The 15,293-nt window shown below is 38.7% G+C and overlaps 2 protein-coding genes across 3 annotated transcripts in view; both read left to right on the forward strand.

Moving 5' to 3' along the window:
* The window catches only part of LOC137584499 (calponin homology domain-containing protein DDB_G0272472), a 37,807-nt gene that overhangs the window by 1,968 nt on the left and 20,546 nt on the right, over positions 1-15,293 (forward strand). The gene's annotated exons all lie outside the window — the stretch shown is intronic.
* LOC137585891 (uncharacterized) lies at positions 8,666-10,366 on the forward strand. Its single transcript, XM_068301905.1, is given in 4 exon segments — positions 8,666-8,781; positions 9,028-9,180; positions 9,243-9,408; positions 9,410-10,366. Coding segments are annotated over 4 exon segments (1,392 nt in total).

A 15,293-nucleotide genomic window follows, 5' to 3' on the forward strand; every position in this document is an offset into this window, starting at 1 on the left:
AGTGAACTCTTTAAAGCATTAATATTAATTAGTTGCACTTAGGTGAATGCCTTGCATATGAATATATGGCATAGAGTTTTTCGAAATCTAATTATCATAAAATAAACAAAAATTCATACAAATCCATGCACCACGCCTCATAGTTAAGAGGGGGCCCAGAACTTTTTCGATGCCACAAAGCAAATTCCCAGCGTACTCTGTCCCTCTTCTCTCCCCTCTCTCTCTCTCTCTCTCTCTCTCACCCATTCCATGTTACCCTTCAAGTGCGTCTTGCATTTTTGCTGATGAGGGTAATTAAAAAGTTTTAGACATCACAGCCCCACCACAAGTCCCCTCGGCCTCCACTACAACTCTTAACGCCAAATAAAACCAAAAAGTGCAGCCAAATCGGTTGAGATGATGTCCCCGTAATCGTAATAAATGAAGGGGGTGAACCAAATCGACAGCCATGTATCAGGCCAGGCATAAATAAGACACATTAAGTTTGTTCTATTTGCAAAGGAGGCATCGCCCTCACCCCCTCACCTCCTCCTATTGGCAAGATGCGGAGAAAGGGGTCTAAGTTTTAATTGTCAGCTGTCTATGTGCTTGATATTTGGCTAATTTCCCATAGAGTTTTTCCATCCTTTGCAGCAAAGACGAGATGACGACGACGACGACGATGACTTTGTGCCCAAAAACTTTTCGTCTGCCAAAGTTTTATGACAAATTTTTGTGATTATGCATCCAGCATAGAGAACCGGGTGTAGAATGGGTGACCTATGGGATTGACTTGGGCAAGCATTGTGGGTGGCTCACATTGAAGTTGGGCAAAGAAAACTCCTAAAGTTCTATGCACATTGTTTGTTTTGTTGTTGGCATGGCAAGCTGAAATGCAAATTAGATTTTAAATAGTTTTTGGTTTGATTGCCGACTGGAACGAACTGCCATAGATCAAAAGCCTAATGCCATTTCAATTTGACTAATTTGAAGAATAAGAAATAAAAAGTTACCGAATGGCAAGAAGTCAAAATGTTGACTTTAAAAATGCCCTGTACTAAGGCTAAATAAAAAGGGATTCGATTGCTAATCAAAGCTAATTAAAATGTAGTAAAAGGTAAGTCAAGATGTCTTGGATATACTCTGCCTGTAATGGGTATCTGACTGGGCTTAAAGTCGGCATTGCCCATTGCAACCCCTAAATGCATTTTTGAGTCCGACTTTTGCTTTCATAAGCCAAAAACCCCTTGACTCACTCACTCTCACTCACTCACTGACTGGTAACGAGCCCACACAAAAGCAACTAATTAAGAAATTAAAATAAAAAAAAATCAACGAAATGGCCAAAAAATAAAGCAAAATGCAAAATGCACTTTGCATGCAAATTTTATTAAAACAAAAAAAAAAAAGGATGATTTTTTTTTATTTTGTTTCAACACAACAACAAACAGAGTGCAACGAGTGGTGTGCCTTCAACGTTGGCCGCAAAAAAGTGCAACTCTTGCACAACGCCTAAAAGCAGGCAACGAAACATGCAAAAAGACAGGGTAGACTGACCCCAAACCTCGAACGTCTCCAAAACGCAGCCAACAAAACGATGACAATGACAAAAAATAAAAAAAAAAAGGAAAAAGAAAACCGAAACGTGAATAAAAACAAACAAAATTGCATAGGTACAAAAATATCTTAAAGCTTTTGGTTTGGGAGGCGCTCTGTTTAATTTTGTATGCTGGGGAAGAGACGAAATGAGATGGGCGGGGACGACGGCTGGTCTGAGCATAACCAACAAAGGACAGAAAGTCTCCCGTTCCATTCCTCTTGCTAGCCATCTCACCAGGACGACAAATTGCAAAAATCCGTAGCATGCTCTGGTTTTTTTTTGGTTTACTGCAACGGAAATGTGAATGCACCGTAAAGTGAAATGAAAATTGCACTTGAATTTTCCTATTTTTCTCTAACTGTTTTAAGCGTTTTTGTTTTTTCGTTTTTTTTGTAATTTTCGAAGGCCAAAAAAAAACTAACAAAATACGAAAAAAAAAAATTGAAATTAAAATGAGCGCAGCTAACGAGAAACAACTCAAACATCATAATTTTCATAGGCACCTCATCTGGGGGCGTGGCATGTGTATATCCCAGAGCAGCAACAACAACAACAACAACTACAGAAGGAACAACAATGTAAGCGCCCACGTACCAACGCCAGCGCTAAAAAGGTGCAATCCAGACGCCGATGGGCACAATGCGCGGGGGGCATGGTAAAGAGCAACTTGTTAGCTTGCTGCTTGTTCATCAACAATGCAGTTCCATCCAGTTTCCCTTTCCTCGCCCACCCCTCAATCCACCTTTGTCTCCTTTTTGGCCTCCCAGCATGCATCTTGTATGGAAAAATTTCATTTTCCGTGAGGGTTGCGCAAATAAAGGAACGAGCCTTGCCGCATCTCGTTGCTTCTCGCAGTGGCAGCTACCAGATTTTTCTTAATTTTTTTTCCCCCACCACCCCCTTCTGCCTTATTTCATGTTCTTGTTGCTGTTGTTGTCGTTTTCATTTTGTTTTTGGTTTTCTTTTCCCCCCTTTTTTTGGTTTTTTTTTTGCTCTTGCCAAAAAAATAAGAGAAAAAAAATTAAAAGAATTTTTGTTAAAAGCGCTTCAAGTGGGTACTATGATGTCGTTGGCGTTGTCGCAGGATTCATCGTCGTCGGTGTGGTTGGAGGTCTATGTGTCTCTAGTGGGCATGTGAGTCTCTCTCTCGTGTGTGTATGTGTGTGTTGCATGGCTTACAACACCTTTTGGGTGTGTGTGTGTGTGTATGGGAGTATCCCTCCACAATCCCTCACCTCAATCTGGCCATGGAGGCGAGTGCAGTGACACGACGACAGCAACGACGACAGCTTCAGCGCTTTTGGCTTTGACGCTTGATTTTTAGCTGAAGCTTTTAATTTTTATTTTAGTTCCTTTTTTTTCTTCCCTTTTTTCACACACATCAACACACGGTTATATATATGTAAATATTTTTATTTGCACTCTATTTATGTCATGCAGCATGTAGACTTATTTAATCTGTCTGTGACAGCTGTTTAACCATTGAAAATCGTTGCATCTGATCATTTGTGTGAAGGTGGAAAAGGTTTTTCCATAAATAGTTGATATTTTTCTGATTACCTCTTCTAATTCTCAATTGTCAATTTTACATAAAACCTAAGATGGTGAACATCTATTCAGAACTATATAAATGTTATCCTTTATATGTCAATTTCTGCAATTTGGATTTCATTTTTTGATTAGATAGAAAACTTAACAAGGATGCTTTAGCAAATAAGCTAAACTAAGACACATCAACAAAACTAAACACCTTTTTGTGTTCATGGATTATTGTCCTAAATAACCTTGACTTTCTGTAATAGTTATAAAAACTGTTTGTAAATTTCACAAAACTTTTGGGTATGTTTTTGATTGTGGACCTCAAACAAACATAAGTTAAGAATTGTTATGGCGTTTATTTCTATGTGATTTCAAATTTAACAATTAAAAATTAAGATCTCTTCCATCTAAGATCTTGCAGTTCATCAATTGTCTCATATTTATATCATTCACCATTCACCAATCAATTCAAAAATTTATTTTAAACAAAATCAATCAATTCATCTATGTAAGATTGAGGCTTAGGGCGTGTTGGGCCCAATTAGAGTAGGCCAAGAGCGATCCTAGGGAGATAAATCAGGGAAATGCCTTGTTAGTGAAAAAATGTATACAAGCAATGTTTGCTTTAAGGATCTCTATCTATAGAATATTCCAAAACTCCATTACATGTTTGAATAAACGAATGTTTGGAGGGCTTATTGTCAAAACAATGCAAAATTCTTAATCAAAGTCTGATGCTGATAATAGAATTAGTTGGTTCTTGGTTCTGTTTAGACAAACTGCTTTAATGTTGCCCTTGATATAATCCCAAAAAGCCCATAAAAGGACTCCATAATTAGCTTTGCAGAAGAGACATTTGAGTTAAAAAAAAGTTCTATTATTATTCGTTTAAATTTCTATGTTTGGAAAGGCCAATAAATTTTAAGTTTGAGTTCTTGAAAATGAGTAAATCATAATCTCTTTTTTAACTAAAATGCTTAACTATTTGACTTGTAGGTAGAACATCTGTTAGTTTCTATGATTTCCATTTTCAATTTATGAACGAGATTTTAGAGATTTTTTTTATTTGGTTAATGTTTTTATTTTATCTTTTAAATTTTTGTTGTATTTTTATTTTATTTTGTTGTTTTTTGATGTGGCTTGTACTTGGCTTTTATACATGTGTGTGCGTGTGTGTGTGTGCCTTTTGGGCATTCCATGTGGGCGCTGCCGAGTTGTGTGTTGCATGTGTTGTTGGTGTTGGAGTTGTCGCTGCTACCTGGCTTAGCATTTTAGCGATGCATAATTAATCTGTGTGGTGACTTTCATCCCAACAAGGATACATACATACATACATTCATCTGGTAACCCTTTTTCTTGTTGGCACTTTAGTCAGAAAAATATCTTTTATTTTATTTTTAGTGGAGCTTTTTAAAAACGAAAACGGGGAAATGTTTTCATGTATCTGATGTAACTTTTTGGTTGTTTTTTTTTTGTGTGGGGAGGGGGAGAGAAGGAGGAAGTGCGAGAAAAGCGCAAAAAAATGTAACAGGCATGCCTGACTGCCGACTGCCCCTGGCCCGCCCTCGCACCCTTTGCCCCTGCTAGCCAGATCCTACTCTCAGATAGAGGGTAGAGTTGCCTTGTGTATTGTTTGTCAAACAACTTGAGAACCTACGAAAAAAAAAAGCCAAATAAAAAAGAAAGCTGCTGCAAAGTTTACTGTCCTCATACTCGTACACTTTACCTGTGGGCGTTTTGAATGGGGGTAATGACTTATGGCCACCATATGGGTAGAGGGAGGCAAGAGGTCGATTCCGAGTTGACTGAACACTCGAGAGTTTCTTGAGAACAAACCATTTTTTTCTTCACATTTTTATTTTGGCTTGTATGACAAACTAAACCCTCGAATCGAGCTCATTATCAACCCTTTTGGTTTCAATTTTTTTGTTGTTTTTTTTGGGCTCTTTAAAGGGCAAACTGATAAGGCATGCTTGGGCGCCTTGACCATTGTTGCGTGGCCTTTTTAATTGGCCGGATATGCTGGCCCAAAATCCACATTTAATTATGTGCAAAAATGCATTACATTTTTAATTTCAAAGCAACAGACAGCGGCAGAGAGAAAGGAAAACTGCTTAATTTTCAAGAGTGTTTGCTTAGATTATTTCATTAAATTGACCGGGCGATAAAAGGCGGGTCCTGGTCCGGGTCCTAGTCCAAAGCCTTTTGTTGGCGTGGACAATGCCAAAAGTAAGGGCAAACAAAAGTGTTGAGACAACTGGCCTGACTGTTGCCTGGCCAAGACTCGACTGGTTCATGCCATAAACGGCTCGGGCAAGTAGCCATGCTTCTTTGAAGGACGCACCAGACTCCTTCGGGTGGCGCGGAACGTGCACTTAATTAAAGATAAGAATTAACTGCTGATTAGTAGTTCTTCTTTACACTTGACACTGTGCAGAGAGAACAACTCCTAGTTGTAGTCGCAGTAGTGGAATCAACTTGGAGTCAAAGTCCAGGCACGTAGACAGAGCAGAGCAGAGCAGAACAGGACAAGACAAGGCAAGCCAGGACCTGGACTAGTATTAGGACCACTTGGACTTTTGGGTGGGTGAATGTTGGGACTGCTAACGAGTTTTTATTTTTGTTTCATTGCTGACCGAAAAGTTTACTCTGAACCCAAACGAATGATGTTTTTTTTTTGTTTGTTGTGTTTTCTGTTTCTTCGTTTCGTTCTTAATGTACCCAAATGATTAATGTTGCCACACAAAAGATGCTGAATGGTGGGGATTGGCAGAGAGTCAGCCAGGAAGTGTCCAAGGAAGGGAAGGCTGCATTACCGATACATACATACATGCATTGGTCCCTTCATATGCCATAATTGATGTAGCAATCCTAGGCTCAACTTGCTGTCTTCTTCTTCATTTTGCACACTTTTTCTTTGGTGCATAATTTAATGCGCCTACGTGTTAATCACGGCAATTAATGTATGACCTGCTCAACTGACACGTTTCAGGAGATACAAGAGATATACATTCACCCCAAGCAGACAGTCAGACCCATAAATATCAAATACTTGCAGGCACGTTTCAACATTCATCCGAAGGAAAACTTTGCTCTCTCTCACTCTCTTCTCTTTTTTTTTTGGCACTCTGCTTAATGCCTCATTTTCCAGTCATTAAATTTGGCTGACCAATTTCTCCGACCATGGTAGAAAATATCGTTTACAATATGTGGCAGTCGACTTATTATTGGGTCTAAGGCGGTTTGAAATATGTTGACAATGGCGCCAGCAACAAAAGCTCTATATGATAGTATCCATTACTATTATCCACAGCCCTTTCTCTTTCTCTATCTCAATCTTTGGCACCCCCACCCACCAAATGATAGACGTCTTTGGCCTGTTTTTCACCCCTAGCGGCATTTGACTTTTTGATTTGCTCTATGCTACTTTTTTTTTTTTTGTTTGTCTTCACTTTTTTGGGGGTTTTTATTTTGTTCAATACCCTTGCCAAGTCGGAAGCATAGCCGCCTTACTCTGAAACTAAATAAACTCAAAACAAATAAGTTCATCTCTAAATCAACATTTGTAGACTCAATGAGATCTAACCTTGTCTGACTATTATACGATAAAAGTATCTGACTAGGTGGATTTACTCTAAATTTATTTGTGTAGAAAGAATAGAATGTGGAGTATAAAAAGCAAAAGTTCTAACTTACATCTTAACCAACTCCAAGTTAAAATGATTAATTCTAATTAAGTCTACTCTTTTCTAGATTCTAGACAGAATTCTGTAATAACTTACAAATCGACGCTCAACAAATTTCTTTCCATCTTTTCGAGTTCCAAATATATAAAAGAGCATTTCTAGTTCGACTTTAACAAATTAGATTCATAAATTTCGAGTTTTTTTGTTCCTTGTTTTTATTTGAGAGCATCAGCAAAAGTTCCAAGATTTTTGTTGTTTTCATTTTTTTTTCTTTTGCTTGCCATTTCCTGGGGGGCCACAAATCAAAGCGTTACAAAGCTAGCAACGTGTGGAAAAGTTGCAATGCAACATTTGACAATTTATTATACGCTTTTGATTCGACGCGGTAAATGTGTGTCTGTGTGTGTGTGTGTGTGTGTGCGATGGCGGAAATGTTAAATATTTGTTATTGCAGTCTAATGCTTTCCTGTTCCTTTCTCACATAAGACAACAAGTAGGCAAAATGAGTATAACAAAAGACAATATAGAACGAATTTTTCCCTATATAAAAGAAAATGAAAAGCAAAGTTAATACATTATTAGTTAATCTTCTGCTTGATCATCGATCGTATGTGGGTTATGTGCTAAAAACAGAAATAATTCAAGCTTAAATAAACATTTTTGAATGCATACTAGTGAAAAATGATCACGAAAATCGTTCAGGTTGGTTTATATAGTTAATTTTCGTACTTTCCAGATCATTCTTGGATAATTTCCATATCAACGATCAAGGTCGAAAGTTGAGTAGGTTTTCTATTCTATTCCCCCTTTAGTTTAGCAAAAACATATATATTTGTCGCTATAATCCATTAGTAAAGATTACTCTTGTCTCTGGGTCTAATATACCCAAAAAAATGATGATATAAAGCTCTCCAAGTACTTTTATTGGCAATGAAAACTATTAGTCTAAGCCATAAATCTTTAAACTATATAAATTTTTCCCCCAACTCAGAAATGTATGTAGACATACATAGGCAAACTCATATGTATAGAGGCAAACCACAAGAACTGAGCTCCATTTGGAGCCAGACATGGCACAATTATGACAATTTCTGATGCATAACGTTGCATCCATAGAGCTTTTAATGCAATATACCAGCGACTGCAGCGTCATTAACACTGACAGGCAGGCTGGCATGCTAGAAGGCTTGCTTGACTGTGGGCAAAGGAGGGTGCCGAAGAGGGGGGCAGGGCTGTGCCACCTTTGTCGTGCACTAATTGTCTGACCAAAGTGTGCAGCGCATGCATGCAACGCTCCAATTCAGGTGTATGTCAGTTGGTCGCATTTACCGCAAAACACTTTACAGGCAATTGTCAGTTTTGCAGTTTGAGCTTGAGTTTGAGTTTGTCGCTTGCCGTTTGCAGGCATCAGATAGTTAGTTAGGTGTTAAGGTCGTTGTTATTGTTGTTGTGCTTGTTACTTTTTGTTGCTGCCCGAAACTCACTTAGCAGTAGCAGCAGCAGCAAGCAGCATCGCCAGCTGACAATGACAGCCACAGCCCCAAAACCAAACGTACTTGGCTGGCGTTAATAGCTGCCTGCCAAGTGTCTGGGAAAGGCTTTGCAGGCAGTTGCCTAAGCGACATTGTCACTTGCGGTTGGTGCCTGGCTGCTGCTGCTGCTGCAGTCACCATTGCTCCTTTTACGTGATTCACTTTAAGATCTTTACCACCTGCTGCTCTTTCTCTATAATAAGTGAAAACAAAGTGACAGAGTGACTGTGTGTATGCCAAAAATAAAAAATATTTCTTCAAATATTGAAACGGAAATCAATTAGCAATAAAATTGCAAATCAAACATTTGTCAATGTCCTTTGGGAATTATGCAATATCAGCGAAATTTTCAACAGCAGCAATCACAGCAGCTGGCAGCAGAACAACAATATCCGCATCCACATCCACATCCGTTGCTGTCAGCCATTTCCGGACATAATTATGCGTAAGCAAAAATAACAGGGAGAGAAATTTATGCGAATGACTCTATGACACTTTGGCATGGCAACTATGCATATGTATGTATGTACCCAGCTATCTACCTGAAGCACTTAGACGCGGCCTTAGTCCATGGGCCATTGCCAATGTCATGATGTTTATATGGGCCAGAGGAAATGGCTCAGTTTGCATTTTGTTGCACTTACCTTACCGTTCCTTACACACCTCACTCTTTCTCGTTTTTACTTGGCAGTCAAACGCAACGCGTGCATTATCCCTACCAACATTATTATCAGCAGCAACAACAGCAACAACAACCCCATTACCATTACCATCATGGACGTCCGCTGATTGCAGCCGGCAGCAGTTACAACGGTGCTTATGCCAGTCCCCATTCAGGCTATGGGTAAGGAAGAGCAACATTGGCCAGCATTGGTTTTGGCTTTTACTAATGCAAGTTTAAATTAGCAGCATAGAGCCTTCTGTGGAATATGAAATACAGGATACACCACCATCGGGTAGCTACTCATCATATCATCCATCCGCGGGCAGTGCACCCGCATATCCGCCGCCACATCATCATCATTCTCAACCACCCCCGCCCCATAAACCAAAGTCGTCATCTTCAAGTTCGGGTAAAAACAAGACAAAAAAAAGGTTCTGGCTCTGTGATGTCCGCTCTGACGCTCCTCTCGTTCTTCTTCTTTGTGAATATGCTGCAAAACTGCATTAAGGATCATATGGCAGATATGAATCCCACCGTTATGGTGCTCACGGCAAGCGGTAGTCGCAATCGCTTCAATAAATTAGCTGAAATGAACTCACGCGAACAAACCTCATCGCCAGCATCTACCACAGCATCGGCAGCTCAGTCTGAGGCGGCGGCGGCATCCTCTTGGCAGCAGTCAGCGGTCAGTTCGGGACCCGTCATTGTTACGCCAACTGTGGTGCTCCAATCGCCATACAGTAGCGGTCTGGTGACTAATAAGCCCGCCGTCCACCACCATAAGCCACAATTGCCAGCTCAATCCTATGGCCCTCATACTCAGCATTATCAGCAATACAATGACGATGATTATAATTACGGCCATCGTACTCCCGCCCCTCCAGCTGCCCCCTATTCGTACTCAGCTGATTTCTATCCTAATCGCACACACATTGACCAATACCAGTCTCAGAGACCAACAAGCCACTCCAACTCCAACTCAAATTCTGATTACTATCAGCATCACTACTACCCGGACAGGCATCATTACACGGACGCTGGCTACGACTCCGGTGGTTTTGATTCTGATTCTGACTCTGACTCGGGTTCTATTTCCAGTTACGGCCATCGGCATCATCCTTGGTCTTATGGCGCCAACTCGCATGCAAGCAACCAGCAACGTTACTCATCCGCACCATGGTCTTCAGCTTCGTTGGGCGCTCAGTCGGGCGTGAGCTCTTACTTGGATAATGTGCGGAGCAGGCGGCAAGGTGATGATGATGATGGTGATGATTTCGATGTCGATGTGAATGCCGATGACGATGACCAGCGTCGGCGACGAGCCGATGCTTTCTCACACACACACACACACACACACACGCACTAATTGAATACAGAAAGCGCAGCGCACAATTGTATGCTATAGAATTTTATACTCAATGCTCGAAGTTAACCCATTGAATGCCGACCTCCCACCAAAATTCAAACAAAATAACAAATGATTTGATGAATATTTTCTTTGGTCTCAATTAAAATTTGTTGTTTTTGTTTTTGGCCCTCCTTTACTACATACTAAAAATTTCGCTCATGAAAGTTGAAAATCTTTCTGCCTTCATAATGGGTTAATGTTGCTTGGCTCACATGTATTTATAATTAAAAGCAAACAATGCACAGAACAGCAGACAAACAAAACAGAATAAAACGAAAAAGAGCAAAGCGACAGACAAGATGCAGAAGCGACAGCAGAAGCAGCGGCAGCAAGTTGAAATCCTAATGAAAATAAATGCTAATTTTGTTGCACAACAAATTAAATGAGCTCAGGCACACACCGTGTGGCAGTTGTGCTTGTGTGTGTGTTCGTGTAAGAAAGGATAGAAACCAGAAGCAGAAACTAAGACTTTATTTTATTGCCTGCCACAACTATGTTGCAATTTGTGTTTCGTTTACCTTTTACCCCGCTTTTGTTTTTTGTGGGACTTTTCGCCCAACCTTTCTATTCCCACCATCCATTCAAATTCAAAAACTGTTGCATTTTTAGCGGGGTTTCGCCTGCTTATTTATTTAAAGGTTTTTAGTTTGGTGCTTTCTTTTTCAAGAAGTGGTTTGAGGAACTTGCAATTAACTACGAACGCTGAAAAGAAAAGCAAACTCATGTTAAAAGAGTCGCAGGCCGCGCTCTCCCTTCCCACACTCACAGAAGAACTTTAATTAACACATTTAGCTCACTTTAAAATGCATTATGCAATTTCAGCGCCGCAAACAATGCTATCAATTTCAACAACTTTGATTAAACGTCATTTACAGTTTTGCAGCTGTTGAGAGAGAAAGAGAGACTGAGTCTGGAAATGGAAGTTCGAGTTGAGGATGGATGGAGTTTTGTGCATTGAGAGTTGGATTGGGCCTTGGCAATTGGCATTGTCAGCGCTTTGGCGGCGTCTGTGTATTTTTTTTGTTGCCCACTGCTTCATTTGCAATTAAATGCATGCAAAGAAGTGAATACACGGCGTCTGCTGCAGCTGTAATAGCAGTTGCTGCAGTTTGCTGTAGTTGGCATTGCCAATGCAGTTGCATTTCGGCTTCGTAGTCATCGTTATCGCAGTCATCGTCGTCGTCACCACTTAAAAGTGTAATTTAAAATTCTCTTGGCTGCCATTCAGGTCCACCCTGTCTCTCTGTACCTTCGTTTCTTCACTTTGTGTCGGTGATATGCCTGCCGCTTGCTGCTCGCAGCCTGCTGCCTGCTGCCTGCTCCCAGCTACTAGCTACCAACACGCACAACGACTCATGATCCTGGTCGCTACGTAACTGTGGTCGCACACCGTGCGTATGAGTTATGCAACGACTGCGTGGCAGCCAGCACAAAATGAAGTTAATATAAATTTGCTTTACGCCACACAAAAGCCTCTGTATGTGTGTGTGTGTGTGCGTCTGCCCATATATTTAAATAAATTTATGACTTTAAGTGCAAACTGGCAGCTAATGCGTGATTTTTGGAGTTTTAACGAGGCAACAACGTCCAACAGAGACGCACGTGACTTGTGGTTGCCAAATGCAGTCAGTTTAATGCTAGCAGACTCTATTATCCAAGAACGAAGCCAAACAGGTGGAAATCCCTCTCACTTTGTTAATCTATCTACTTTTCTGCTATTTAGAGCAGAATAACGACTTAACTCAAAAATAAACTAAACGGTTTTTAATTTTAAGGCAATAAACCAAGAAAGCAAATTACAAATATTTATATTTCTAATTTTAAGTGCCTTTTCCTCATAATCTCAGCTTTTGTATGACTTCTGCTGTTGATTTGTTTTATCCTTATTTTGCTGATATCTACTTTTTTAAATAATCAATTGCATTTTAAGGGATTTAACCACAGCTAATAACAGATATTTACTTGATTCTTTTCGAAAACTACGATGTATATATGTATATTACAAGATAATTGTAATATTTTTCAAAGGAAAGTACATATTATTTCCTTGTTTAAGCCTTTTTTTTGTTTGAAATGTGACATCTCCCATTGAATTTTTGTCTGTCCAACTCATAGAGTTTAATTTAATGATTTAACTTTAATTATTTGTCAAAGAAATAATTCATAGGCTTAGCAAATAAAGAAAGGAAATCAAATATTTTTATTACTTAAACCTTTCCTGGACCAAGTTTTATTATAAAATCAAAAATAGTTACACAAAATCTCTTTACATATTCGAAATGGTTACCAAATCCTGAAATCTTCTTTATATTTTGGTAGATATAATTAGTACATTTGTTAAGACTTATTAGCCCTGAGTGAGATATATTGTCCATTTAACGTGATGACTTATCAAATTTTGCGATCGAACTGATGAAGCTGGTCAAATTCGTTGTCAATTTGCTGATCTTTACCTTTATCTTTAAAAGCTTGACTAGTTTTTGCTGTGTTAATGAATAATATCTGCTTTGGACAATGAACTTTTAAAACAAATCATGTCTTCTATAGTTCAAAATCAGCTGAGGTTAAAGCTAGTCTATAATATTGAGGAATATAAATAGTCAACGTCGTTGGACAACTGACACTGCCCAGAGCACACTATATACATGATCGAAATGTTCCAGTCTTTCTGAGGAGAAATATCCCTTACCAAAATTATGATTAAAGTTATTTCAGAATTTTTATTTTTTCTTTTTGACATTGTTGCATATTTTATCAAAGAAGCATAAATATATACATTATATGCATGGAGATCATCTACATATTTGATATGAAATTTATCTAATTTATTGGCTTTTGCATGAATTTCAATTGAACTTAACTGTCGGCCTAAACTGGCTGAAAGTGAAATTGTTCATTTGCTGCTCTTACCACAATTTGACCACATTTTAAATGTCCTTGTCTCTGTCTCTCTCCATTTGTCTCTGTCTCCCTTTGGCTATGTTTCTGTCCACCTGACACATTATACAATATTATACATGCAATAAATTTACTTAAAACATGCATAAATTCATAGCGAAAACTACATACATACATGTTGTTGGTCAGCATTTGGTTATTATTATCTTTGTTGTTTTTTTTTTCACTTTTGTTGTTGTTGTTGTTGTTGTTGCTTCTTGTACTTCATTAAAAAATAATTAAAAATTGTAATCGACGCAAATTTCTGCCTGCCTTTGCACAATTATTTATGCTGCTTACATAAAGCACAAAATTAAAAGGCATTAATTTGCTCATGTCAGACTATAAGTGTTCAGTAGATAAATTAAAAACAAACAAGTAAATACATTTTTATACCCAATATAAGGGGAGAGAGGTAGGTGGAAAATAAAAGTGTATGTATTTAAATGAGAAAAACATAAACTATTTAATTTTTCAAGCAGAAAGAAAAGGCAAACAGATTTAAGTTTTCATTTACGCATGAGGCAGAGTAAGAAATCCTTAAAACACAACAAAAAAAGAAGAACAAAAATGGCAGCTGGCAATAACAACAAGGACTCTCGTGTTTATTCTGCTTGTAGCTCTTGCTCTTTCTCTATATGTATCTCTAGAGAAAGCTCAATGCTACAGTTTTATATGGCAAACAATTACGGTAAGTAATTTATTTCTGCTCAACTGAATTAGAAATCTCTTTAGCACTAAGCCAGTTTCTAAAGGAGTAAGGGGCAGAGACTACACCCACACTCTCACACACATACCTACAATCTACTTTGTTGGTCTATAAGTTGGTTGTTGTTGTTGTTGTTGGCTGTGCGTGTCTGTTTATGAAGATACAATAAGATATGCAAGGGAAATTAATAGTACTACATTTTTTACAACACTTTTGTCTCAACTGCTGGCGCAGCTAGTGCGATAATTCATTGCCTGTCTGTGTGTGTCTCTGTCTTGTCTTTCTCTCTCTGTCCGCCTGTCCGTATTTCTGTCTGTCTGCCTGCCTATCTGGCTGACTGTTTGCCTGCTTGCCACGCACTTCCTGCTATTCCAAGTCCGCCACAGTCCTAGCAATTCTCTCAATCCTCACACTGAGTATCTTACCTACCACTTTACATCTCGTCCTTGCCCTTGCCCTGGCCATGATTCGTTACTTTCTTTTGCTTTTCGTGTTATAATCGGCTTAGTCTACGTTTACGGTTTGCTTTTTGCATTGCCTGCGCATTTGTGTATGGTAAGAGCCATGCCATACCCTGATTGTATGTGTGTGTGTGCGTGTGTGTGTAGTGTATAGTTCCCCTTTATGTTCGCTCTGTCTATTTTGCGCCAAAGGTGTTAAGTTGTTATTTTATTGCATTTTATTTCATTTAGCTGTGAGCCTTTTATACGCTTTCTAAGAACACTAAAAGAGTATTATGACATTATTGTTAAATTGGCAAAAAGAAGCAGCAAATGGATGAAAATTTAAACCAAAAAATAATCTTTATCCTACATACATTAAGAAAGAAGCAAATTCGTTTAACATTTCAATTACTTTTTCACTTTTAATGGTCTGTCTAAGTAAGTGAACTCGTTTAGTTTAAATTATTAAGAGATGTAGCATATTTAAAGCTAACTGTTTCCAAATAGTTTAATTAGTTTGATTGATTTGTTAAATTTGTAAATTTATTTGTCAGCTATTTGTTTTACTGGTTAAAAATTGAAAAGCCAATTTATGCAATCCAAAAACTCAAAAAGAAAGAGTCACGTCTCTTGGCAATGGCTTTCTTTTTGGCATGCATCATTTATCACACAATTTAAATGTGCCAACATTTCGCATGCATTTTGTTGTTGTTGTTGGCCCCTACGGATGCCAACAAACAGCATGGCCAACTGCAACTGCAACTGCAACTGCCTTCTGGCTTGGCTTCTGCTTGAA

This window comes from Drosophila tropicalis, unplaced genomic scaffold (genome assembly GCF_018151085.1).
Source record: "Drosophila tropicalis isolate 14030-0801.00 unplaced genomic scaffold, ASM1815108v1 contig_878, whole genome shotgun sequence".
Taxonomy (NCBI): Eukaryota; Metazoa; Arthropoda; class Insecta; order Diptera; family Drosophilidae; genus Drosophila; species Drosophila tropicalis.